The sequence below is a fragment of the Tauraco erythrolophus genome, chromosome 12, assembly GCF_009769465.1.
Source record: "Tauraco erythrolophus isolate bTauEry1 chromosome 12, bTauEry1.pri, whole genome shotgun sequence".
NCBI lineage: Eukaryota > Metazoa > Chordata > Aves > Musophagiformes > Musophagidae > Tauraco > Tauraco erythrolophus.
The window spans coordinates 10,164,672-10,190,269 of NC_141476.1; the positions used below are offsets into that span (position 1 = coordinate 10,164,672).

General features: G+C 34.8%; 1 protein-coding gene across 3 annotated transcripts in view; it reads left to right on the top strand.

Annotated features, from left to right (window-relative positions):
* The window catches only part of CFAP20DC (CFAP20 domain containing), a 71,620-nt gene that overhangs the window by 27,570 nt on the left and 18,452 nt on the right, over positions 1 to 25,598 (top strand). For all 3 annotated transcript variants that reach the window (XM_086618990.1, XM_009986347.2, XM_086618991.1), the window contains exons 11-14: positions 5,419 to 5,750; positions 10,653 to 11,057; positions 17,166 to 17,369; positions 23,481 to 23,542. In XM_086618990.1, coding sequence (XP_086475116.1) covers positions 5,419 to 5,750; positions 10,653 to 11,057; positions 17,166 to 17,369; positions 23,481 to 23,542 — 1,003 coding nt within the window. The remainder of the gene's footprint in view (positions 1 to 5,418; positions 5,751 to 10,652; positions 11,058 to 17,165; positions 17,370 to 23,480; positions 23,543 to 25,598) is intronic.

Consider the following 25,598-nt stretch of genomic DNA (forward strand, 5'->3'; position numbering starts at 1 on the left):
TTAAAAGGCATAGCCACCAACTTCTCAAATGTGTTCAAAATTGACCAAAGAAGTTATCCTTCATGTTGTGAGTTATTTCCATTTTGTTCAATCTCTGGGATGGTTAGAAGCGATTATGCATTATGGCAATGTCAGTAATGCATAACTGCTATTATGGGTCTTATAATTTGACTGAAACAGATACAAGACACTAAGGCAAGTAGAGCCTTTTGAAGAATTTTTAAATTACTTGCTATTTACCTAAGTTTTGAGGATTCTGAGGCAAGAATCACTGTCTTACCTGTTTGTCATCTAGAACACCAGGACCTCTATCTAGTGAATCAACACTTGTTATTTTATGTAAATATAAGCAGTAGACAGAGAGCAGTAGTCTGGCATATCTAAATGTCCTACTGTAAATTCAGAAGACAACTGAATAAGAAAGCTGTGTATGAACACTGGTCTTTTGCTGTTTCTGTTTGTGAGAATGAAAACTGTTTCTGCATAGTCTTAGTTGTGTGTACAGGCAGATAAAAGCATCATGTGAGTTTGCAAGTTACAATTCTCCAAACTTTTTTTCCATGTTTTGATTTTTTGGCACTGGTTGCTCAGTTTGCAGATTTCAGTTTCTTTTCAATATATGAAGATGTCTAACTGTATGTAGATAAGTTAATGGTTTCTTTCTCCTGTGTTCATCTGTGTTGAAGAGCTTCCTATAGGCAACCTCTTCATCAAGGAAAGTCGTCTTCTATGCTCTATTCTGAATTTCTTACAAAGTAGGATAAACTTGACCTCAGAGAATGATAGGCATTCTTTGAGGAAAAGTTCACAGAAAAGGTGGGAGGGGGACTCAAAACCAGAAACATCTAAGAAAAAAGGAGAAACCTAGTAATTTAAGATAGAAGTACACCATACAACATATAAATCTGCATAAAATACTGTACAAATCGTTTACAAAAGCCAGTGAAGTGTACACTGACATTACCAGACAAGAGAACGAAAATGCTTCTGCCTGTTTCTTACCAAATTGTTTCACATTTGCATTCACATTTTAAAAAGAAATACCTTTCTAATAAAAGCAAAAAAACCCCAATGATTTCTGTGATAACTTGTGTTGTGGCTGCAGTTCATGCACACTGTCAGGATAGTAACCCCATAAACCTCAGGACCAGTGTTCTAGTCAGGAAACTCGCAACAGCTGATCTCGCCCCTTAGTGATCAAGCACAAGCTTGGTTCAGTGGTGATGACTACACCAAAAGCATAGTCCTGACATTTCTGACAAAGTGTTACTGTACATACAGCTATGCTGGGTCATTGACAGAAAACCACATTCCCCAGGCAAGTGCAAGCTTGCGTGGTTTCTGGCTCCCCAGTAATACTGTGGTCAAAACAAGTTGTATCAACAAGAATCTATCATATGCTACTCTCATCACCAGGCATTTGAACAACAATATCCTATGGTGATCTTGGGACAGTACTGCACTTGTTATGCCATTAGCTTGAGTAAATACTAATTGAAATTTCAGGGGAGGAGGGGAGCTCTCGTGAGTGATTGTTCTTATTACCTTTGAGATTAGTCACTGCTATTTATAATAATATCTTCTAGATTTATTATAGACCTCAAATCATCAAGTCTTCTGTAGCAGATGTGCAGTACCTTTACCAAGGTAAATTGTTTTTAAGCGAGGGAAAAAATAAAATGAGTGAGCATTGTTTATAGTTTGCCAATCTTATTTATGCAATGCTGAAACCTTCATTAAAACGTTAGGCTGCAATTAGAAGCTTTAGAGTAAGTCTGGCTATGTAGAACTAATTAGATGTTTAGGTGATCATTCTTGCATTTATCTTGTTTGCTGCAGTGTTGTGATTACATAGTAATTTGCATATTTTGCTAAGAAGATACTCCAAATTGTTCATTACAATTGACATGGAAATACTGAGTTAAAAACAAATTCCAGTATAGTTTGTGGTGGAGAGATAATGGGATTTGGTTTGGTCCAAAACATTCCATATCTTTTACTTTATTATTTTTGACTATTTGACTTTGACTATTAACAAAATGCTACATTGACTACAGGTTACAGAAGTTGCTGAGCTCTGTAGCTAGCATAAAATATCATCTTAAAACCTTATAGACTTTTCTGTCTTCCCCCTGCATATTTTATTAAGTACAGTGGTATACAAACTCATATTTACATTTAACTTATTGTTAACCCAAGTATATTTCTTCAACGTCTCTGGAAACAAATGTTCTTTACAGAGAAGGTTAGACTAAAAAAGCAGACTATTCAGGCTAAATATTATACAGGCACAATAAAGTAGTTCTTTATATTTCTCAAGTACTTTTGATCTGGGTAAAGACACGGCATTACTCACAATGGTGAGTAAAGTAATGTGTAAGAAGTTTTTGCATGTCTGTGTCAGAGTCAGGAGTTCAAGCTTATAGCTGCCTTCTCTTCTCTAAGCACTTGACAAAAACTGTTATTTAAGATTTCTTTTTTATATTTTGATACTTAATTCAAAATTGATGTAAAATCACAGAACCCAAGTGGTTTAACACCTTTGGTTTTGCTTCAGAATTCATTATAGAATTTTATCTGTAGTGACCTCTGCAAATTAAGCAGCAACAACTGCATTAGACATCATTCTAGAACGAGAGTAGAACAGGTGAGACTGCAGTTAGGGAAGTTGGTTATTATTAAGTCAGTAGGCCATAATAAAAATTAAGCCACTCCTCTCTACTCATTCAGAGTTTTTTGCATAAAAATTAGCAGATGATCAGCAAGTAGGTTGTACACTAAGTGTATGACTGTACCATAGAGGGCTTGTTACAGTGGTCTGAGCTATTAGTGCATATTTGAAAACTGCAAAGACAGCATGATACATGTCAAATCTAATTTCATGACAGAGGAAAAGGCCTTCTGCATACTTCTGCATATGTTATACATCTTGATCTTAGTCAAGCCACTGCCATTGAAACCTGGTAAAACATGTCTAGATTAAACTTGTGGAAAGATGAGTGCCAGACTCGTCAGAAGACTGCAGAAAAATTGCAGGTAGGAAAAATTGCAAAAAATAATAATAAAAAAATCTTAGCTAGGTAAGTTTTGGAGATATTTTTTGTTTAGAAAAATGCAGCAAGTTGAAAATTTTAATATCATTGCCTTAGGAAAAGAGTTAAGAGCGTTTCAGACTTAGCATCTGGAATAGCTGGGGAAAAGATCTCTTTACATACAATGGAGTTGTCCAGCCGATTGAAGTTTGGGCATAATGTTTCTGCGTAGCACTTTCTGGAGTTGCAGATGTGGCAGCATCTTCAGGGCCAAAGACATTCAAAACAATTTCAGACTTGTTGGGACAGATTCCTATTGGACAAATGATTGAGTACTTTAAAATACTGATTTAGTGCAAGGTAGTTTTTAGTCATGTTAGGTAACAAAATCAGTTGGGGAAAAAAAGTTACTGAATCTTTGTTCTCGAGCATCCTAATACTGTGTTCAGGTTCATATGAGAAGTTAATGAGAAGATCCCTCTTGCATTTCATTTTTATGGGGGAAATGATTACTTTAAAAATGTAGCTTAGATAGATATTAAAATACAGTGACAGCATAAAAACTGTGAAATGTGAGTTCATTATTAGTACTATATTTTCTCTTATTATTTCAGTTGGTTTATTTGCATACAATTCACATGTAATTGTAATTGCCTAAGAAAAATATGTTGAGGAATGTGACACAATCTTGAGTGATCAAAGAGAATTCTACTCTAGTATCCTCCTTTGAAAAACTTGTAGTTATTGATCAGAACAAAAGATCAATGGGTTTATACAAATGAAGAGGGTTTCTTAAAAGTTTTGAATAGTCTCACTCATTTTTGAGGCTCTTGAAAAAACTAGTCCAAAATATTTGTAATAGAAAAGTCATTACTTACATGTTCATCTTTCAAGTTTTTTATTAATTAAAAGCAAGGTGAGATTTCTATATATTTTACAAATAGACTTTTTTATATACAATAGACGATGATCTACTAGACCGTTTTAAACCAGCATCATTATCTAATATAAAGAGAGTTTATCTGAAAAGCCTTGGGGCTTCTAACTATAGATGGTCTTCATGTAGAGACTGAACAATAGTCTCTTCTGGAACAAGTAGGTGCAAGCCATGAATGTAAGATCTGTTAAGTCCCTACTTTCCACTGGTTCCTAGTACAAACTACTGTTTAGGATATTAACTGGAGTTTGGTAGCTTTACTAGCCATCTTCAGTAAACTGGAAAAGTAACAGCAACCCAGTAAGACGACAACGATTTCTCCTGCCATTCTCATTCTGCTCTCTTTCGTCTTCATTTATGGTGGTTCAGACTTTTTTGCCTCCCCAAAGGTGCTAAATCTGCCTGAAGTGATAATTATCTCTAACAAAACTAAAAAGAGTAGAATACCATGGTAAACTTAACTGTCTTCTGTGACAGCAAGCATTTTATTATTGCAGTGTGACATTATTATTACTTTTTTAGTATTTTTTTATTGAGGCTTTTTTAATACGGTTGGTGGTAACTTTGTTTTATGGAGCCAGAAAGTTTCAAGATCTAGTGAATAATCCACACCACACTACCTTTAATGAAGATAAGGGAGTATTGCATACTTGAGCGATTCTCCTTTTCTCAGATGCTATTTGAGATTTGTTTTAATCAATCAAATTGACATTTTTTTCTATACCATCATTCCAAACAGTAAAATGTAAGTTAACAATAAGAGCATAAAAATGGCCTTTTCATGTTTATCTGGTGCACTCAGTCTTTAAATCCATTTCTATAGTTTATTGTTTGTTTTAAAATTGGCAGATTAGTAGTGCCTGTATTCAGGGAAACTTGGTGAAACATATCTTCATACATTTTTCATGTCACGGTATTTTTCATCAGAGCTATAGTTTGAAATTGAGATTTAAACCATAAGTTCTGGTCATAAAAGAAAATGTAGAATTTCAGCAATAAAGAAGCAGCAAATTGTAATATTATGAACTTTCCACGAACTATGTGTGGTTATTTTTTTAAAATGCCAGCCACAAAAAAATCCTACAGAAAAAGATCAATAGCCAAATTTAATAAAATTCTTTTTCCTAGAATGAAATTCAATTGGATAGTTTCAAGTCTTAACAGCTAAATAGTTTCAGATTTGCAAATTGCAGACTTGCATGTAATTTGTTGTAGCCTGCTTTCGAGCTATGGTCTGGAAACATTTTGATTAACCTTGCCTCTCTGAGAAAGCAGCCTGATCTTTTTCGTTCCATCCTCGTCACTCTTCCAACTGCATAAATCTGATAAGCAGAATGTTTCTGTATTAGAAAAAGTTATTTTGCTCTACAACTTGCAGAGAAAAAGAGAGTGATCAGGATAAAATACAATTTACATATTTGGCATTAAAATAAACATTGTATGTTTCAGATGAAAGGGCATTTCCAGAAAGTTTTACTGAGAGTATTCAGTTGGATAGGAGTGAGGAGTTCGTAACTACTGAAGATTCAGCCTGCCATGATTTAACCTCACCACAGAATGCCTCTGTTGAACATCACGGCAATGAAACAGGTGATCACCAAGTGAATAATAAAGAGATTTTCACATTTTCATCAAGACCTCGATCTGCTCCTCATGGGAAGTCTCCAAATACATCACCAGAATGTTGCATTTTCGCTTTGGATTTGAAGCAAGACAGTAACGAAGTACATACGAAAACCAAAATTGAAGATAACTTTCAAGGAACTGACAGCAGTGAAGAGGTAGGGCACTTTGTAATTCTTGATAAAGTAGTATTCATCCCAAAACTCCTAGGATGAAATTCTGTCTTCAGGCTAGACAGAGAGGATAAATCATCTTTTCCCCATATACCTACAAGTAGATTTGTCTTTGTCAGATTGCTGTGTCTAACTGGACACACGAGTGAAAATGCAGGTATACCCTTATGTAACGAGTGGACAAAAGAAACCTAACTTTCTGTCAGGCCCTATGCTAACAGAGAGATGTGAGTATAGTGTGTCATTACCACAAAAAAAGATTTTATGATAACCTACATTATAGATTTGAGTGAGATGTAAGTCCGTTGTGGTTGAGCAAGAGTGCAGTAAGTAAGGCTTCATTGTGCCTTTTAAAACTGTAAGCAGGGACTGTTCTGCTCACCAACATTATTGAAAGTGAATTAAGACATTTCAGCTTTTTAAAATCATTGATGATTGACATTTCTGCTTTATATCCTGTCTAAGCTGTGTCAGCATCACCAACTTTAATTGTTTATATAGAAATTCACCAAATTGTCAATGCACTGAATAGTTGCATTGTGTCATTACAGTAACTACTAAAAGTTTCTACCTTTATGAACATTCTAGGTTATTTCATTTTTAATTATAAAATCTCTTTCTTAGCATTCTAATCTGTTGCTCATAGCTAAGAATTAAAATGCAACCGAGTTACATAATGGCGAGATGGACTCAACAGAAAGACTGCTCTGTGTTCTGTATTTCTGAGAAACCAAATAGCTGATGCTAATTATAAGAAATAAAATTTTCTCAGTTTTTTTTTCTGTGGTTGCAGGAGTTTTCCCATTATCTGGGGTGATGTATTATTTTTTAACTTAAACCCATAAGACTTTGTTGTTTCAAACAAAGTTCCAGGATTTCAGAATTAAATCAGTTTTATTCAAGCTAGTAGTTCATGAGCAGTGCTATATGAGATACCATTCTGAAGACATAGAACTGTTTGGATTTCAAAGAATTTCTTGTCTGTTACACTCGTGAAAAGCTAGAGAGGTTACTGTAGAAGCTAGGTTAAGAAAATATTCTCATAAGGTAAGAATTGTGGAAGCTTTCCAGCACTGTCATTTATTCAGTTTCAGTAGTTTCCAATTTGATTGCAATTTTTTTTAGGGGGATGTTAAAATCTTTCTTCAAGATATGTCTCCAAAGCAGTGTAAAAGTGGCAAACAAAAATTTCTGAATAGGTATGAAACAGTAGAAGCTGTGCTATGATAAGTGAGTGGAAATATAGTGTCTTTGCACATGATGTACTTAACCGATCAACTATATAGAAAGACAAATGTATCTAAATTAATCAAAAAACCTAAATCATTAAACTTTGCTGGTGCTTAAGCTTTTGTTGAAGAAGATAGCTAACCTCCCATGCCATTGTCCTACCCCAGAGATCCAGTGCCAAGTGCACAAAGCAAGCTGTAGCCAAGTACTGTGGCTTTTACAGCCCAAACATTGGGATGCCACATTAATAGCCGTTCTAGAAAGTTGATGCAAGAGAGACTGATAGAAGATCTCTATCTTCTTTTAAAAGATTTAAGGTATTATATAAACTAAAAACTTTTCTTTGACTATGTGCCAGAGGTGTGCTAGAGAACAGCTTTTGTTTCCTCCATTATCTTTGGATGCAAACTGCATTGAATAGTGTCAGCACTGCAGCTGGAAATGCATTAGACTTACAAAGCTAGGAGATAATTACATTAAACAAATCTACAGCATGCTAACAAATTATCAACAGTTTTTTTCTAGTCTTAACTGCTACATTAGTAATTCATAGTTAAGTCTTTCTTTCATGTGAAAGAAGTCACTGAACCAACAAATTACTTAGCAGTCATATTTTGCCTATATTCATCCTCTTCCTTGTACAAATACGTTCTGTGTTGCTTCTTGAAGTCAGCTTTATACTGATAGTCTGGAGGCACATTTAATATTCAGATTGCTCTACTTTGCCTTACTGAAGTAAACTAGAAAACAGTTTTATTTCAAGGACTGAAAATACAGGAAAGAGGATCCTGGAAAGGCTGTGATAGCTGAACATATGACTGCTGACTTAGCATCTATTTAGCACAGTTGAAGGTATCTTTGCAGAATTACCACAATTCCTTAGCCTAACCATAACATGTTTCCCAGTTTGCTTCACCTATATGACAAAATATTTATTTGACTAAGTTGTACTGAATCTTGCAGTGCTTTTTAAAAATATATGTTAATATTACGTGCTGAAATAAGCTACACTGATACAGGCTTTCACACTATTTTTTGTTTCTCATTATTGTATTACAGCTTTCTTTGAAATTCAAATACATTATGTTTGTGTATAGTACACATGGATATGTACATGCTCTTGTACGTGCTCAAATAAGGTAGATATCTCAACTTACAATTTAAATAATTGCATGTGAGCATAAACTGCCATTCTCATTGAATATATAAGTAAAACTTAGTTTTATCAAAAAAAAACCACCAGATTTTGTGTATCTTTGTATTTTAAATTTTTCAGACTGGTAAAAAGTCCAAAAGTTCTAAAAGTTTTCCTTGGGTTTATGTCACAGCATCATGAATTAAAAAATTACAATTAAAGGGGCTAAATCCCAGTTTCATCCTAGTCTGCATTTGAAGTTAATGGAGCTGCAAAGGAGAATTATATCCTTTTTTATTAAATCTGGATAATCAGTATTCTCTACAAAAAATGTTCACTTAATTGTAAAACATAAGAGACAGGTTATGTATCAGGATAAATTTCAACTAAGTGAATATTGACTGTCTTTATGTTGCATATGCTGAGAGCCATAAAATATGCACAATAACTGTGCTAGAATTTTATGGTTTATGCAACTTTTGTCTTTTAGGGAAGAAATGTTTCAGCCTGCAAGCTGAAAACAGCAAATATTTATAAATTTCCTTTAGTAGTTAATAATTAGTCCCTGAAATAGTTCAATGCTGTTATTCAATTATCAGAGTCAAAGAACCAGTAAAGGATAAAAAATTGTTTCTTCTCTTGGAACCATTCACCATCGAGTGACTTATTTTGTCATTATATGAAGCCATGCTTTCAGCCCAAATTTCTACCAGAGACTTTGTGTAATTAAACTTGTCACGGCAGCATTTACAGATTCTGTCAAACCCAGAGCGAAACCAAGAACACTTGCTGATTGCAAGAATTGTGTGACTGTGACAGATGTGAACACACATCACATAGTGCTATCAAAAACGCTGGTGTAAGTGTAACAGGCAAGTTCATTGGTGAAGCCTTCAATGAAGAATTTGAGAATTTTTCTATCCTTATAGAATTCAAAGAGTAAAGGAATAAAATTAAATAAGATAATGTACCCTTACAAATAGTTTCACTCTGATACCTCAGTGTTAAAGCTCAGCATACAAAGGGATCTGGATCCCATCTGCTCCTAGTAGGTGACCCTCTAGAGTCATTAGAACAATCTTCTTAAAATTAAAACCCAGCAAGAGCAATCAATTTTATGTATCCAGAACTGCCCATCTGCATGTTCTTTCAAGGAATACATCAGTGGAAGTGTTCATTCCTCAGCAAAATCATCCTCATGTTCAGTTTACATATGCTGCACTACATTAATTGAGCAAACTTTACTGATGTTTCTGGCACCATTTCATGATTTAGTGTTTAACAAATTATTCTAGAACCTAAATATATATGGCTGAAGAGACATGGAAAATTGAGAGGGATTTAAGCTTCACATAAATCAAAGTTATCCAAAGTTATCTCAGATGTGTGGGAAAGCGTGTTTTCTTTAGTAGTCTTCCATCTTAAGTTAACCTACCTTAGTGTGGGTTTCTAGCACAGATTTTAAAATAACTTACGGCAAATAAAAATACATTAAAAAAAGGGAAATACAGATTTGTGTTTCAAGGAAATAACTTATAAAATAAAATGCTGGAATAAAACTATAAACTTCCAAAAGATGTATTATTAATAAAATTGAGGGAGGGCTTTCCCAAATGTACATTTCATTCTGTATAGTCCAGTCCTGGACTCACTGAAGTCAGTAACAAACTTGGATCACTTTCATTTGCAGTAGGACTGCACCATCTGAAAGATGGTACCTCAGTATCTTATTGAGTCTTGCAATGCATACTGCCTTATATCCAGTCTGGTAGCATATGGCAGAGAACCAGCATGATGAGATGAAGATGAGGACTCTCTCATCTTTTCTTCCTTGAGTATAAGAACATTGAGGCAAACACTAGATGTGCTTCCCCTTTTTCTTTCCATGTGTGCAGACTTGCTCTTTGTTGTTGAGACGGGATATGAGTGAAGATCATATATTTGAGTCATGCGGTATTTTGCATACACTCTGTTAGAAGCATGAACATGGTTCATGGAGGTTAACAAACTAATCTTCAAAATTTTGAAATGATACTCAAATGGTACTGAATATGATACTCAATATTACCAGAGGTGAGCCAAGTGATCTCAGCAGGAGTTATTTCTTCTATTTTTAATTTGAAAATGCGATGTGAAAATATGGAATATTAATAGACGTCATTGTCATGGACTTTTTGCTTACTTTTGATTGTACAGTTGTAATTAATTTTATTGAGATTATGATTATCATGTAATACATAGTTTTGGGAGGTTACCAGCATTCTAAATTTGGGCCAACATTTTGAAAATTGTAATCTTGTCTCCCTCTCCTCTACTTTCTACTTTTCACTACTTGAGATGTTAGAATATGTTTGTGGTGCACTCAGTGTATTTGCCAGGAAGCGCAGCTGGTTTTCAGAACCCTTGCGAATTTAGAATTAGGCAGCAGAAATTAAAGAGCCATTTTGAAATTTTAAGGTTATGTAAGACTGTATTGTGTTATGATGAGAGGGAATCGCTTTTGCTTTGTTTCCTATATTTAGGATGATGACAATGTATTCATCCAGGATTCTGAGAACCTTGAGATCAGCCACAGCAGGCAGGAAACATCTGATTCAGCAGTTCTTAAAGAGATTCCATTAAAGAGGATGTCATGGAAAAATGAATACTGGAAGAAAAAGGGACACAGCAAACATAACCTCGAAGAGACCATCTCATCAAAACCACAGAGTTCCACTGTGAGAAAGCCAGATTCTATTAGCTCTCAGAGAAGCATAAAGCCTACCCTTTCTCTTTCTCCAACTGGAAGCAAATCTGAATTCTCTAAAATAATTCCAAATGGATCTGAAAGATATGAAGGAGTTTCTAGTCAATTAAAAAGATCCATCAGTAAAAAGTCTCTCAAGAAAATCTCAAGAGAAAATTCATGTCTGACAACAGAGACTTGCGTAAGTGATTTTTACTTTGAAATTAAATTATTAGATTGTACAGAGAAGCTATGTCAGATATACCCATTTGAATGAAGTGTGAAATAATACGTCTTTCATCCAGATATATTCTGGCTTCATCAGAACAGTATTTACTGAGCTCAGTCTGTTGAAAGCTGATTTTGTGTTTTTTGTGGCACACACAAGAGTACTCCAAATAAAACAGAAATCACAGAGGTTTATAGATAAAAAGAGGTGTTATTGAGCAACTCACATTTTGGAAATATGTGAATTAGAAAGCAGTTTGGGGCTGAAAGATTACAAAGGAAAATTGACAGACTTTGAATTTATATATTAACGAGTCACCATAGAAAGAGCATTAATCTAAGTACTTCATAGTCTCTCTGCAGCAGCCCTGAAAAATAATAAATTATGTGATTGAGGGCCAGCAGTGAGCCTGTGTCATAGGCTGAATTGTCAGGATACTAAAGGAATCGTTACGTTCACCAAAATGATGTTTTATTCCTAGTTTTTTCTTCCTGAATTCTTCTTATGGAAATACAGTCTCTCTGACTGAGGGTTCTAGAAATCTCTTCCTGTGTTCTGCAGGTAGCTTATTGGATTGTATAAAGGCCTTGCACTTTTCCCGATAAAAATAGAACATCCTTTTCCATGAAGGGAGTGGAGACCGGTTTCCGTTGGGAAGGAAGCAGACTGAGGGGAAGCAAGGGGAATGAAATACAGTAACGCAGATGAAAATCAGAAGCAGTGCTGAGACCTTTTGGTGATGAAAAATATCAGTGGCTGGTGATCTTAAAGACAATAAAGACAAATTTTTAAAAAACAGAGAAAATCCTACCAATAGCAGCATATGTTCTATGTATTTGTTATCTGGAAAAGACATTAGAGTTGCCACTAGTGATGTAGAAAATCTGGAAGAATGTATCTGTCTGTAACTGTATAATAATTTTTTTTTTACATTTTACATTCCCTTTCCCTAGTTTTATCTATAGGAATTTACTTTTTCTAGTTTCCAGTAACTATTCATTTTTGTGATTAAATGCCTTCCTCGTTTCCTGATTCTTTTCAGTTTTTCAAAAATTGTTGCACTTGAAATTCAACTATGTTTATTACTAATCGTAACTGTAATCTATTTGTCCATAACAAATGAAATGATATGTTGATTACTTCCCTAAAAGATGTTATCAGTGTTTAATGCAATGATCAACTTTGTCCTGTAGAATGTAACTAAGCATAGATGACCTAGGTGGATTGCAATTAAGTTTCTAAAGTGTTAGATATATTTTACAACTTTTTTTGTGATAATTTTTAGAAAGATGAAGGAAAAAAGCTATCATTTTTCCCTCTGCTTATAAATAGTTGATTATTAAATTAGACTATTATCATATTGCACTTGTAGCTGAGAATGTATTGCACATGTAATTTGTTGCTTGTAAGTATTTTTTGCAAGGACAAAGCCTATTATCAATGTATAGAAACTCAGGAGTGACAGACTTTGTTTTATCGCTACTAAATATAAAATGAAAGTGTCTGGTAGATTTAGCTCTCATACTTGATTTGATCAAGTAATAAAATTTTCCCATCTAGAAGCCTTTCCTTAGAGTTCTTTAATACTTCTTTTCTACTAAGCCACGATCAAAATTTGAAGCCGAATTTGAGTGCCACTGACTGCCTTTTAAACAGTGATGGTTTATATTAGAAAGTGTGTTCACCTAGGACTTACCTTACCTTCACCTTAGAATAAAGTCAGATATATTTATTAATTTTTATTAAGAAGATTTCCAATAATTTTAAAATTATTATAATAACCTATTTGATTGTGGCCTGTTTCTGGCCACATACATATTTAAAGCTTTTTCTGTATCTACTGGGCCAGTTTGGCAGGAAGAAACTAGTATTCTAGGTCCTCAGAAGTTTCAAGAAAAGAAGTGCTGACATATAATATTGTTAACTACAGTGAGACAGCACTGGAGGTTTTTAGTTGGCTGTGGGCCTGTAATTACTTTATTTGCATTTTGAAACACTGTTCATTGTTTTAAGAATTATATAAGGAAGGATAGTTTTGTATAAAAGGGTATTAGAGTGAGAGTTTACAGGGAAGTAGTCTCTTCTAATCTGCTCATACAGAGGACTTGTAAAGAAAAAACGCTTAACCAATTCTTCCTGCAATCGATTTGCTAACTACTTAATACACTTTAAGGACCTGGTTGCTTGCAATGTTTTATTCATGTTTTAATAGAGTTCTCTATTATTAAGTTCAAATATTTTTAATTAAGAAAGAAGTACAGCCCTCTGGGTAATATTGCAAGCATGTAGATAGCTGGTAATTAAAGTTTTCTGCACGTATAACTACATTCAAACAATTCTGAATAAATCATTTGAACCTAGAAGAATGCAAATGTCATTATATATGAAAAAATCCTTTAAACAACAGGTTTTGTCAATCTAGCAAAAGTTTTAAGTGCTTAATAAAAATACTTTATCATAACAGGAGGATATGCAAAAAGACAAGATAAGCTTTTAATTACTATATGAAATATTAATTTTAGACAAATTTATGAGTATTGCAAAATTACTTCTTACATCAAAAGTTTCTCTTAAATTAGAAAGTTAACTTAATCTCAAATTCAATTTTCAAATTCTCTCTTTGAAAATTGACTAAGACAATATAAAATTTGTGAAGAGACTTTTTTTGTAGTATCATCTGAAGCTACATAATAAATAGTCCAAACTATTTCTACTTTATTACAAGGAGTTTATTGTACAGGATGTTAAAGACAGAAAATTGTTGTGAGATCTGTTCTCCTTTCTGAGTATGGTATTTCTAGAGTGAGACCATTACAAGAACAGAAAACAGAATGACAATTTGAAATAAGCTGGGAGGGGGGGATGGTGTTTTGAGTTGTATTGTCAAAATTCCAAAAATCTATATATCTGTCTTCATAGATGTTAAGGAAAAGACAAGCAGAGTTGGGCAATGTTTTGCCTTTCTCTTTTTGAGAATGAGAAAAATGTTCTTTCAATGCTTCGTGCTTTTATTCTGCATAGCACTAGTTCATGCTCATTTTAATGACTACATGCCAATTGCTTTGTATATGAGGTAAGAAAGATAAGCCGAAGCTTCTCTTATAATAAACAAATAAATGCAGATGGCTTCTAGATAGGAAAATTAACAGGAAATCAGCATCTTCAGTAAGATCAATAAAAGTTATAGCAGCTGTAGATCTCGTAGAATACTAATACATCAGAGCAAAGACTTTTCCAGATGCAGCATAGCAAGCTTTGTATGAAGTGAATAAATAACTAATAGTAACTGGGCTAGTAACTTACGTTCAGAAAGAGTCTAGAGAAAACATCATGTATTATTTTAGGATTAAAAATGGTAGTAATAATCACATTATTCAGCAACAAAGCTTGGACCTTAAAAGGCAGAGGAAAAAGAGGGGTGGCACCTGTGCTGACAGCTTCTGTCATCTTCTTATACCTTGTACAAAATGGCAGACTACATTTATCTGTGCCAAAAAGTAGCCTCTGAGTGCTTGAGGTGATTCCATAGAAAAAATCTTTGCAAAGACATTTAACCTAAGGATTTGAGATACATAGTAAAAAATCAAGAATATTTCCAATAGGTTTTAAATTGTCTTTTTCACAAAGATTTGCTTACTTGCACATGCAGCTGTTTCCATGTGAGTGCCCTTCAGTCATAAATCCTGTTTTATGTTACAGTTACCACTGATTGTCAGCTTGCAGGTGCACTTCCCATCAAAGGTGGTTTACTTTGTTATTTCAGTGCTAATTTTCTTTTTGACCCATTATTTGCAATAGATGGCTTTAAGTGAAATCTAGTATCATGGTAGTCAAGAATGAAACATCAAAAATATGTGATAGAGTTGCTACTGCCAAAACCTAATGTTGGGCAGCAATCTTTAATGAATAGTACTTAATTTCTTAGCTAGAATTAAAATAGGAAGTAGTATTTTACATACTATTGAGATAATAACTGTTGATTTATTTTATGGCAGCCATGAGGAAATAAAAATATGTTACATGTTTTTATTCTAAAACTATTTTTGCAAATATGTAGTAAAATATTCTAGAGCTTGAACTGAAATCAAGATTCTGTTCATTGCATGATGGCATTACATGTATTATTAAAAAGGAAAGGTGTCTCCATCTGTCCTTGATCCTAGTTCCCTTCCAATGTGCATTGTATTGCACATCCTATGCTTGGAGTTCAGCACTGTGAATGACTCTGTGAGTGTATCCCCAGTTAAACTTCTAAAGGGGAAATAAGTAATATGGCAGCCTTCATTGTCTGGCTTTGCTCTGATCCTAAGGACAAAAAAGGCTGGCAGGGAAGGGGCTCAAATGGACAATAATGCTTTTCTGATTCCCAGAAAATACAGTTTTATTAAGGTATATGGAACTCCCTAAACCAGAAAAAAGTACTGTGTCACTGAAAATAACGTTTTTTCAGCAGTGGTGTCATATAATCTTTCTAGTGAAAGTGAGCATTTTGCATGTGAACTACTTAGTGGTATACATGAAAATCTAGGATATATACATATCTTTTTGCATTATTTCCTTAAAATAAGGAAGTCAATGTCCAAGGTATAACATCTTTTGTGAGCTGTATACATCATACCTCTGTGGAGCTGAATAATTGAACCTGTATAATATTTTATTAATCATTTGCATATATTCATGAGTGTTTTTAAAACCGAATGTCATGTTTGTGTGATATGATAGCCTGAAAGTATTGAACCTTGCTGTACTATTTGTCTTACTAAGATAAAGCTGCAGTTGAAGATTTCCTGTGTCTCAGGTGTGACCAATTCATATTATAATCCACACTGAAGACACTTATATGTGTGTTGTATACAGAGGAAGAAGACAGGAGAGGTTGTAATAATAATTCCAATGTGTAATATTTCAGTGCTTCTTCTGGTGGTAGGATGACTTTTGTACCCCCAGAAGACACACTGAAACTTTACACACTGGATTTCATAGCAGGAGGAGCTAGCAATTTTCATGTCACTGGTGCCACTGGCTTGCTTGTGTTCTTGAGGTCTTCAGTTACCCCGTATCTCCCCACGGTAGAACAGACTGAGATTCCTCCTTCTGCCAGGAATGTGATGAAGCCCCCTTCTCTTCACTAAAATCAAAGCACTGTCTCTCTTTGGGATACTGTTACATAGTGTCTTGCAGCCCACTGGCCATATTCCAGTGATCTAAATCCTGGTCACTACTTGGATTCACTTTTCAAGCAGAGATGCTTTGTAATTCCATTCAGAACCAAAACTAGAGGCCTCAAATATTAGACCTGTTCTTTTGTGAAATAGCAATCTACGTGCACCCTTTAAAAAGGGAAAGTTTTTCTTTAAGGAGGAGTTCTTTAAACAAAGATGATGCCACAGCAGGTTAGGGGAACTCAGCCAATCTTATGAGGTTGTGTAAGGCGTAGGTACAAATTGCAAAATAATAGATGTTTTTAGCTTATGGATGAAGTTTGATACAAAAATTAGAGTTACATTAAGAATTCAACAATGAATATACAGAAAAATTAAAATATAGGGATGTGGTTTTTTTAAATGTGTAAGCTAGCAAGTTACCAAAATAACTTAGAATTTAGAGCTGATGTGTATACCTTTACAGAGAAATTTTATGCTGTGCTTTATGAATAACTAAATGTCATGTTGATGGTGTTTATGATACTATGATAACTGTGTGACTGGGTTTATTTCAGGATTTGCATTTAATGCTTAAGCAATTTTAGCTGCTGGATTTTTTAACTTTTGAAGGCTTAACTTTATCTTCTATTTTTAATTGCAGTGGAACAGCAACATCACCAAACACCCTGGATCCAAACTACAATCCGTAGCAGTGTTTGTGACATTCTTCTTTCCTGTAATTATGCGTAAATATGTTTGACCTTCATAGCTGAACAGAAATCTGTTAACTAATCTTTTCTAGTAAACATTTTGTTTCTTTTTTAGTGTTGTAGCTTCTTGAAGATTCCCCAAGAGGTTCTCCAGAGTGTCTGTTTCATCCATGTATTCTGCTCCATGATCCTGTGTATATCATTGACTTTTCCATTTTATTTCACAGGAGTATGAATGGAAAAACTACCAGTCAAATAAACTGAGTTCATCTGAACTACAGATGCTGGCTAGCATGAAGAGACAACAAAATGAAGAGTTAAGGGATACTGGGATCTCACACGGGCTGAGCGCATCCCAGATAGACAACTGCAACGTTAACATAAGTACAAGCAGTGATGATACAGCAACCTGGAACTCTTGTTTGCCACCAGTAAGTCTAAATCCCCAAAGTATTTTCTCTATATCATTTCTATCAATTCTGAGACTCAGGGGTCTTGAATTTTAAAATTCCTTTGAGTAGCTTTGAAATTTAAGGTATCTTTGCCAAACATTTTTTAGAACTCATGGAGTGAAACACGCAACCAAAACACGTGAACTTCCAGCAGGTTCTGTAGTACCAACATGGACAAAGAGCAAATCTATTTATATATATTCTTTCCTAGAATCCTGAATAATCACATAGGCTGTACAACTTGTCACAATAGTGGCTGACAACCTGCAGGTGTGTGATATAGTACTTTAAAATAGTTCCAGAATGAATGAAACCCAGATATACCAGTCAGCAGCTGCGTTACAGTGTGAGTAATGGAAAATAATTGCTTCTTACAATGATAAAGTTTCATTACTGAAAAGCTAATTGTTTAAAGGACTGAAGCGGAAGAACAGCAGCAAAAATCTGCAGTAGTTCTGAGCACTTAATATGTGATCCTTCTGTATTTTACACCTTGTATCATTATTTGTCCTGGTACAAAGTGGTACAAAATCACACACAGCTGCACTATGTGACAGAGTACTGTTAGAAGAAGCAGGGGAGTATTTGTCATGTATGAAATCACAGAATAACATTTCAGCAACTATATAAAGGTGCTTACAGGAGCTGCTGTAAAACTAGATAACCTCATACTGCATTTATATCTCAGCAACATAATTCTTATTTTATAGGTGAAACAATAATAAACAGTGAATATGGCTTAAGTAAAGCACAGAACACAACTCTCAGAGGCAGATCCCATGTTAGAAGAGTAAACACTGCTGTGTTGCCCCATTATAAACTATTGTAGGGTAAATGCTGTAATATGTTAGGTGCAAATTATCTCCAGGGATTTATAGGGCTCAAACAAAGGCCTGTAGTACCAATCTTCTGTAGTGAACGATCAACACAGCATTGAAACTTTTGTGGTACACTGGTGAATGAAGGTTTCTAATGAGAGGAGATATATCAATAAATGGGTAATTGTACAAGTAAGAACTTGGTTTACAGGGTAATATTTTGCAGGGTATCAGAGAAACATTAGTTGATTTTAACTATTTGAGTTACGTCAGCGTTACACATTCAGTTGATTTCATCATATTTCCGATGCATTTTTTCAGTACTCGCTAAATAGACTCAAACATGGTGTAAATCTGCAAGACTGGACAAATGGAAGTCGATTAAGTAGAGAGAATAGCAGTCTCATTAATTTTTGAGTAGTTGAATTATAAGGAAATTGATAAGAAGGTTTAGACACGTCAGGTTTGGTTAATACAAATTGCATGACTAAAACAAAGTGAACTTTTCAAGTGAAATGTACTGCTCCAGTATTCAGTGAAGCACAATGTGATTGCAAAGACAGTTCTTTGATCTTACTGCCTTGATCAGCTTCTGTAGCTTCAGACTAATAGCATCAATCTAAAAAAGTGTTTAGATATAATAAGTTAGTCATTTAAACTGTAGTCTAGTATAGCTGTAGTTTTACGTAACAGTCCTTTGTGGCTGTCTTTCTCTACATAAATCAAGCGTAAAAGGCAACATATTTGTCTTTGAAAGAGAACTTTTTCAAATTTCATTCAGTTGAATGAAGTGTTGGTGTGTCTTACACATACAGCCTTGTCACGTTTCTCCTCTGCTTTTTCCAATGTGGGCATTGAGGTTTTAAGATTTAATAGCAAGACCCTCATTTCCAGAAGAGGTAATTCAGAAAGCAAACCTAATCTTTCTCAGATAAGGACTAACCACTTGGTCCCTTGCTACAACAGAGACTGCTGGAATTCAACTTCCGTGATCTTCCCTACGCGTATACCTCTGCCTTTACGCAACGAGACTCTGTACCAGTACAGTGTCTGTTAGTCCACAGTATCTATGGGTTCACTTCATATTTTCCTTTCTGAGATAGCTGTCACAGCACCAGCTCTTCATAGATGTGGTACAAGATTTTGTAGTGTGGACTTGAGTTTTTAACACTGCTTGGTGTAATTCTGTTCCAGTATTTGGAAAAATGCAGAGTAGTCATGTGAGGGTGATAATTCATTTTCTAGACCTTTAGTATCTAATAAGGTTATAAACAACATTTATTAGGGAAGGTGGTCATTTAATTATCCCAAATTGATTAACACAGAAGCTTTTTAAAAGAGCAGTTGGGGGCATTTTTGATATGCTGGTGTTAAATTTTAGTATATTTTTATACGCTTACAACATTTCAGAAGACTTTGAGAGAAGCGATACTGTGCTGAAATAAAAAAGTTAATGTAGGCCAGTTAGTCTCATATCATTGTCAGAACGGTGAAAAATCTGGTGTGGGATTCAGTTAAGAGAGATGTAAAGGATGATAATATGCTTAATGATAGTCAACACCATTTTATAGAAAAGACATCCTGATCAAAAAATCTAATTTTATTGGTAAAGTTACAATTCATAACGGAATTGCTTAGATGTAACATGCTAAGACCGTTATAAATATTCATTTAAAAATGAGCAGCATATATATTGATAAAGCACACCTTGAATGAATTTAGAACCGGTCAACTGACAAATATTCAGAGGGACCCACTTCATGGTTCATTCAGTTCTCGATCTCATGTTGTTCAGTGTCTTTTATTAGTGGTCTGCGGTTTAATAGCCTGTGATATACGTCTGATCATGAGATGTAATTCTTCCCTCTGACTTTCAAATCTATAAATCTGTCAGATAATTTCATATAGCTGTTTTCCATGAATCCCCACACATAGTGTTCACATGTGCAGTAAACATGTTGCTGCACGCATAGAGAGTCTACGTAACTGAGAGATCAAAATGCAGCCTAGTTGGAGTGATTGGAACGCATTCAAAGGTTGCTCCTGCTGGATATCAGTCTTTTCTCATGCATGGTCTTGCTCTAAGACCTAAAATGAGTAAAGTCATCATTTCTTCAGCTTCTATTTTTTACCAAGAAGTGTTTCTTCTGTGTGTATTTATTCCTTATATATGTATTATGTAAAAAATATAAGTGTAAAATAAAAGCAAATATGTTTTTATGTCACTGATCTTTAGTACCACCGTCGTTTGAGTTGAGTCAAGAGAATTTGCAAATGATCAATCCTTCCAAAATCAGATGTACAAACTGCGGAAAAGTTTGTATCTATATCTGTAGCTGTCTTCCAGTTGCATAGGCAAATGATCTTAGCAATGCAGTATATCAAAAAGAAGTAGAAATAATCCTCATATTGTAGTTTGAGAAATTCAAGGACAGCTTGAAATTCTTGTCATGATTAAACTTTCATGCTTACATGTGTTTCCAGGTTGTATCTTTCTGATTATTTAAATCAGTAGTATGTATTGCTTTCTCTTATGTTCTTCAAAGATAAGTAAGGAGTATTTTTATTTCAAATTTTCTTTCCTCTTATACAACATTTTTGTCCCTTAGTGGAATCTATGGCAACAGCACCACCAGAAGGCAGCTTTTTGTGTATCTTTCCTTTTGAAACACCTAGGATGTTTTGCAAGGCAGGGCAGGATATAATCATGTTAGATAGTGAACTTATGTATCAAAGTAATATTTTATATATAGAACACATTTTTAGTGAGTTTATTTTTTCCGTCACTTGCCATTGTTAGTCTGATTTCCAGATTCATTGAAAATTCTCATGTTTGGCTAATGAATCTCAGAAACCCTTCTGAATGTAAAGGCACATAGATCAATCATATTGCTATGTTGCAGTTAAAACAGATGTCCTTAAACAACTATAAAACAGGTATACTAGAACTCTATTTTACATCCTATGATAGTTTACCAAGAACTGAATATATGCTGTCAGGAGAAATCGTTGAAATGTAAGTTGTTTAGCAGCCACTGTAAACTATGACAACCAAAAAGGAATAAAATAGCTTTTAATATTATACCTTGCCCACCATAGCTATCGGTTATAAACATGAAAAACTTCTGCTTTAAAAGGGATTTACTGTGAAGAAGAATTGTAAACCCTTGTAAAACGTGTGTGGGGCACCCTTCCAAATCAATAATATGTGTGTGTAGAACTAAATATTTTAAGACTTTGTTTGACTGTATCTTACCTGAATGTTTTCTTAGATCTTAAGGTCTGTGAAATTCCATGTTAGCTTTGCAACAATGTGAAAGACAGTTCTATATATTGCAAAGTATAATGTGAAGTTTGTACCCACACATATACACATTATCCAAAAAAATTGGCAAAGCTTACAAAGTATTTCTGCTTAAATGCCTTGCTTTGTTCTGGAGATCCGGTAAGACCTTCCTGCCCTGTCAGGGAATTGGGCCACTCAGCTTCTTGGATAGCTGTTTCCACTCTTTAGACACAACTTCAGATATAGCTCAAACGTTCCGGAGCAAGATCATATATAAGAGAATTCAGGATATGTTCTTGCATATGGTCACTGATTCTCAGTCAGAAATGCAAAGGAGAAGGAAGATTGTCCTAGATTACTCATTGATATGTCCGAGAAGCTTGTAGTGGTATAATGCTCCATTAGCAGACTCAAATTATGCTCACCACTAAGACCTGTCTTTCCAGTAAGGACTACTCTCAGAGAAGGAATGTTTCTTGTTCCCCAGGCAGCTTCCTAAATACAAATTCAGTCACCTAGGCCTTGATCTGCAAAATATCTGAAAGGGTACTTCCAGGTTCATACCTAATTTGTGGAAGATCTTCTGGCCTCCTTTGTGATGATTCATTAAAGAAAGCCACTCAACACAAAAATGGCCTGGCAGAACTGAAGTCTGACAGACAAGAGAAGTGATATTTAAACCCAGAATTATTCCAACAGAGAGCTCAGTTTGACAAGCCCTGGAGGGATCTGTTCACATCAAGTCAAATTGCAAAACTGAGGCAGACTATCCTTTACTATGAAATGAGACTGAAAATTATTTAGACAGATACTCTAGTTTGTAGACTGACTAATTCACTTTGTCTCATCCTCAGTCTTCCACTAGCCATCATTTGGGAATTGCACTATCCGCCACCAGGCAGTGACTCATATTTGGCAGTAATTAGGATGTCATTCATCCTGAATATATATTTTACATCTCTCTTCACTTCCTGAAACCATGAGAACATACTCATTTCTGTATTGATTTCTGTAAAAAAGCAATTGCTTTCATAATGCTTAGGATTTATTTTTAGGATTTCAGGAACTAAATTGTATGAGTATTGTTAATGTATGATTGTACTTTCACTTGTTTTGCATTTGCTTCAGTGATTTGTTTAGAACTTCTTTTGAGGTGTGTGATAATGGCGGGGGGATCCCTTCTGGAATCACTACGTATATACTGAGAGAAAATGTATTTCTGAATTTTAGAATTCTGGAATTTTTATATCATTTTATGAATATTGATCTTTCTTGCAAATAACTGGTTTTAATGCCAGAAGCCAAATACCGTTTAAAACTCTTGGGGCACATTCTTACAATGACTAGTTAAGCTTGAAGACTGTGGGAAATTATCGTATTTTGTATGAATATTTATACAGTCCACCGTTAGCTATTCATGATGAACAACTTAATCCAGATTTCAAATTGGCCATGCCAAAGAGAAGCATATGTGCTTCAGCAAACTTCACTTGAGACTGCTAAGATTACTGTTAGTGGTGCTTCTGAGGAGAGAGGAACCATGCCTGCCAGCCCTGTTAGCTCTGGCTCAGTGTTGTCTGATCTTAAGAATGGTTGGTTCTACACAGATGCAACTAAGAGTTTCTGCACCATGATGCCTATACACATACAGTCCAGGCTTTTCTGTCAGACAAGACTTTGTCACCATTCCCTGTTTCCTGACTCTGTCCCAACGCTCTCACAGGCAGTAGGGAAATCACCATGTGGTCAGCTCCGTAATTCATACATATTTCCACCCAGGCAAGAATCATCTATTAAGTTGTACTTTCGCACAGTTAGGATCTGAATATTCCTTTTAAATTTCACAGATAAGAAAAAAGACTGTAAAATTCTAATATCAGAAGCTGCAAATATATGTTCTCATAAAGGATCTCTCACATGTTTTTAAACATTCTGAAAGAATATTTGCAAAGCTATTTTCTCACTATTGTTTTTTGTTTTCCATAGCCCGTCAGTCAGGAGCATCACTATCAGAAAGAGATGAGCCCACTTTCTCATTCTAACCCACGGTAAGATTCCATTTACAGCCCAGGTAGTAAGGGTTCAGTTAGAGTGTTCTGAATATTAAATGTGACATTCTTTGATTTAATCTTAAATCTCTTTTCAATTGCAACCTCCTCTCAGAGGGTTTTACTATTGCTTGTTGTAGTCATTGTCTGCAGTATGTCTGTGTTGTCCTGAATGGCAGAACTGAATTCTGTATGTTTTGGATGTACCACTGTGTATTTAGAGTAACTGACATAGGCCTTGCTCCTACCCCTGCTTTGATGTGTGATTCAGCAAATGTTCCTCATCTGACATACATTCCTACTCACTTGCTTCTTTCTCCTTCTCTCCCTTTCTGCTTTGAAGGCTTAGAACTAGAATATTGTACCTGAGTGGAGATGTCAGGGAATCCATTTGTTACAAAAGATTTTAACGTTACTTATTTAGACAGGTTTTTTCAATAGATAGCCCAGTCAGGAGAGGTTGTTACAACACTGTGGGATAGTTCAAAGGGATTCTGTCTACAACATATTTTGGCTGTCAAGTTTTTAGCTTGATCTGCTTTGTTTGGAATCAGCAACAAAATCCTTGTGACTTTAATGTAACGTATGACAGGGATTTGAAGACAAGGGGAGAGAGTGGCTAGGGAGAAATAATCAAATTGAGGCAATCAAAATTAATTGTTCAGTTTCAGAACTGCCTTGTACCTGTGAACCCCCAACATCGCTTGGTCATTTTTTTTAACAGCCTGAATGAGAGGTGTACTTACTTTAAAAAGTAGTCCTGTTTCACTTTCACTTGGCAATATTAATGTGGATTTTGCCTGTTCAAATTTTAAATAGACAATGTATGTGTGTTGGGAGAGATAGGAGGAGAGGACATTTCAGATACAACTTCTTTATCAACACTCTGAAACGTTTTATGGTATCACACCACCAGTCAGTTGTGTAGGATAATATGCATTTCTCATCACACAGATGTTTTCAGTGACTTGTCTCACTTGCCATCCACATTTTTATAATCTTGTTAGATTTTATGAAGTGAACACCATGAAACTTACTGTGCAGGTTCATCGAGATGCGTCAGTTATTGCAACATGCAGCCATATGTTTCCTAGTGCACACAATATATTACTGGAGTTAAAGTATAATCCTGGATTCCTGTTCCCTTTCACATGTAAATCAAAGTGCTCGTGTTGGTGTAGAAAACCTCTCTGCTTTGGCTGCCAGTTATCAAAGGAACTATCTTTATCCTTATGAGTTGTTACAATGGCTGAAGTGGACAGAGACACTTGACTATAGTCCACAGAGTAAGATATCAGGTACCTTGTGACTGACACTTTGTTAAGGACTTTTTATCCCAGAATATATTTCATAATTTAGACAGCATTAGAATTGCCTGTATTTTGGTGTAAGCTACATTGTTTGTTTTCTTTTTGCCCCTACATTGGTTGAGTCAGGTTTTATTAAGTTATTTTTATGCATGTGCTAAAGCAATTTGGTACTTGGTACATTTTATATACTGAAAAACAGAATAAACACCACTATCTGTAAAAATAAAACGTTTCATCATATCAAGTTAATATGATCAACAATGAAAACTTGTATTCCATATAATAAAATTTAAAACAAAATAGTATAAATTATGACTTAGTTCTTATGCTATTTTAATCCAGTACACACAGTAGACTTAAATTTCTATAGAAATCATTTTCGAGAAATGCAGGCAAAGTATTCGTAAAATACCTGACTTGCAAGTGCCTCATAAATTCAGTAGCCCTTGTGAACTGCCAGAAAAGCATTATTGGGCTGTAAATACAGAAGATGACAAAATTATGAGGTCAGTTTGCATCATGATATAAAAACTGGAGATGATGTGACTTGAATACCATTATTCACATCGTTACCTTTCATTTATAATGGAAAACTCTGTAATGTTTTTCACAGAGGGTGTGTACCTAAACGAGAGGGAGATAAAATTAATGGTAATTCTATAACTTAGTTCCTAAACTGTTTTTAAAGCCAATATTAACAAGTAATGTATAAGCAACTGAAAAATGGCTACGTCTTTGTAAGCCTA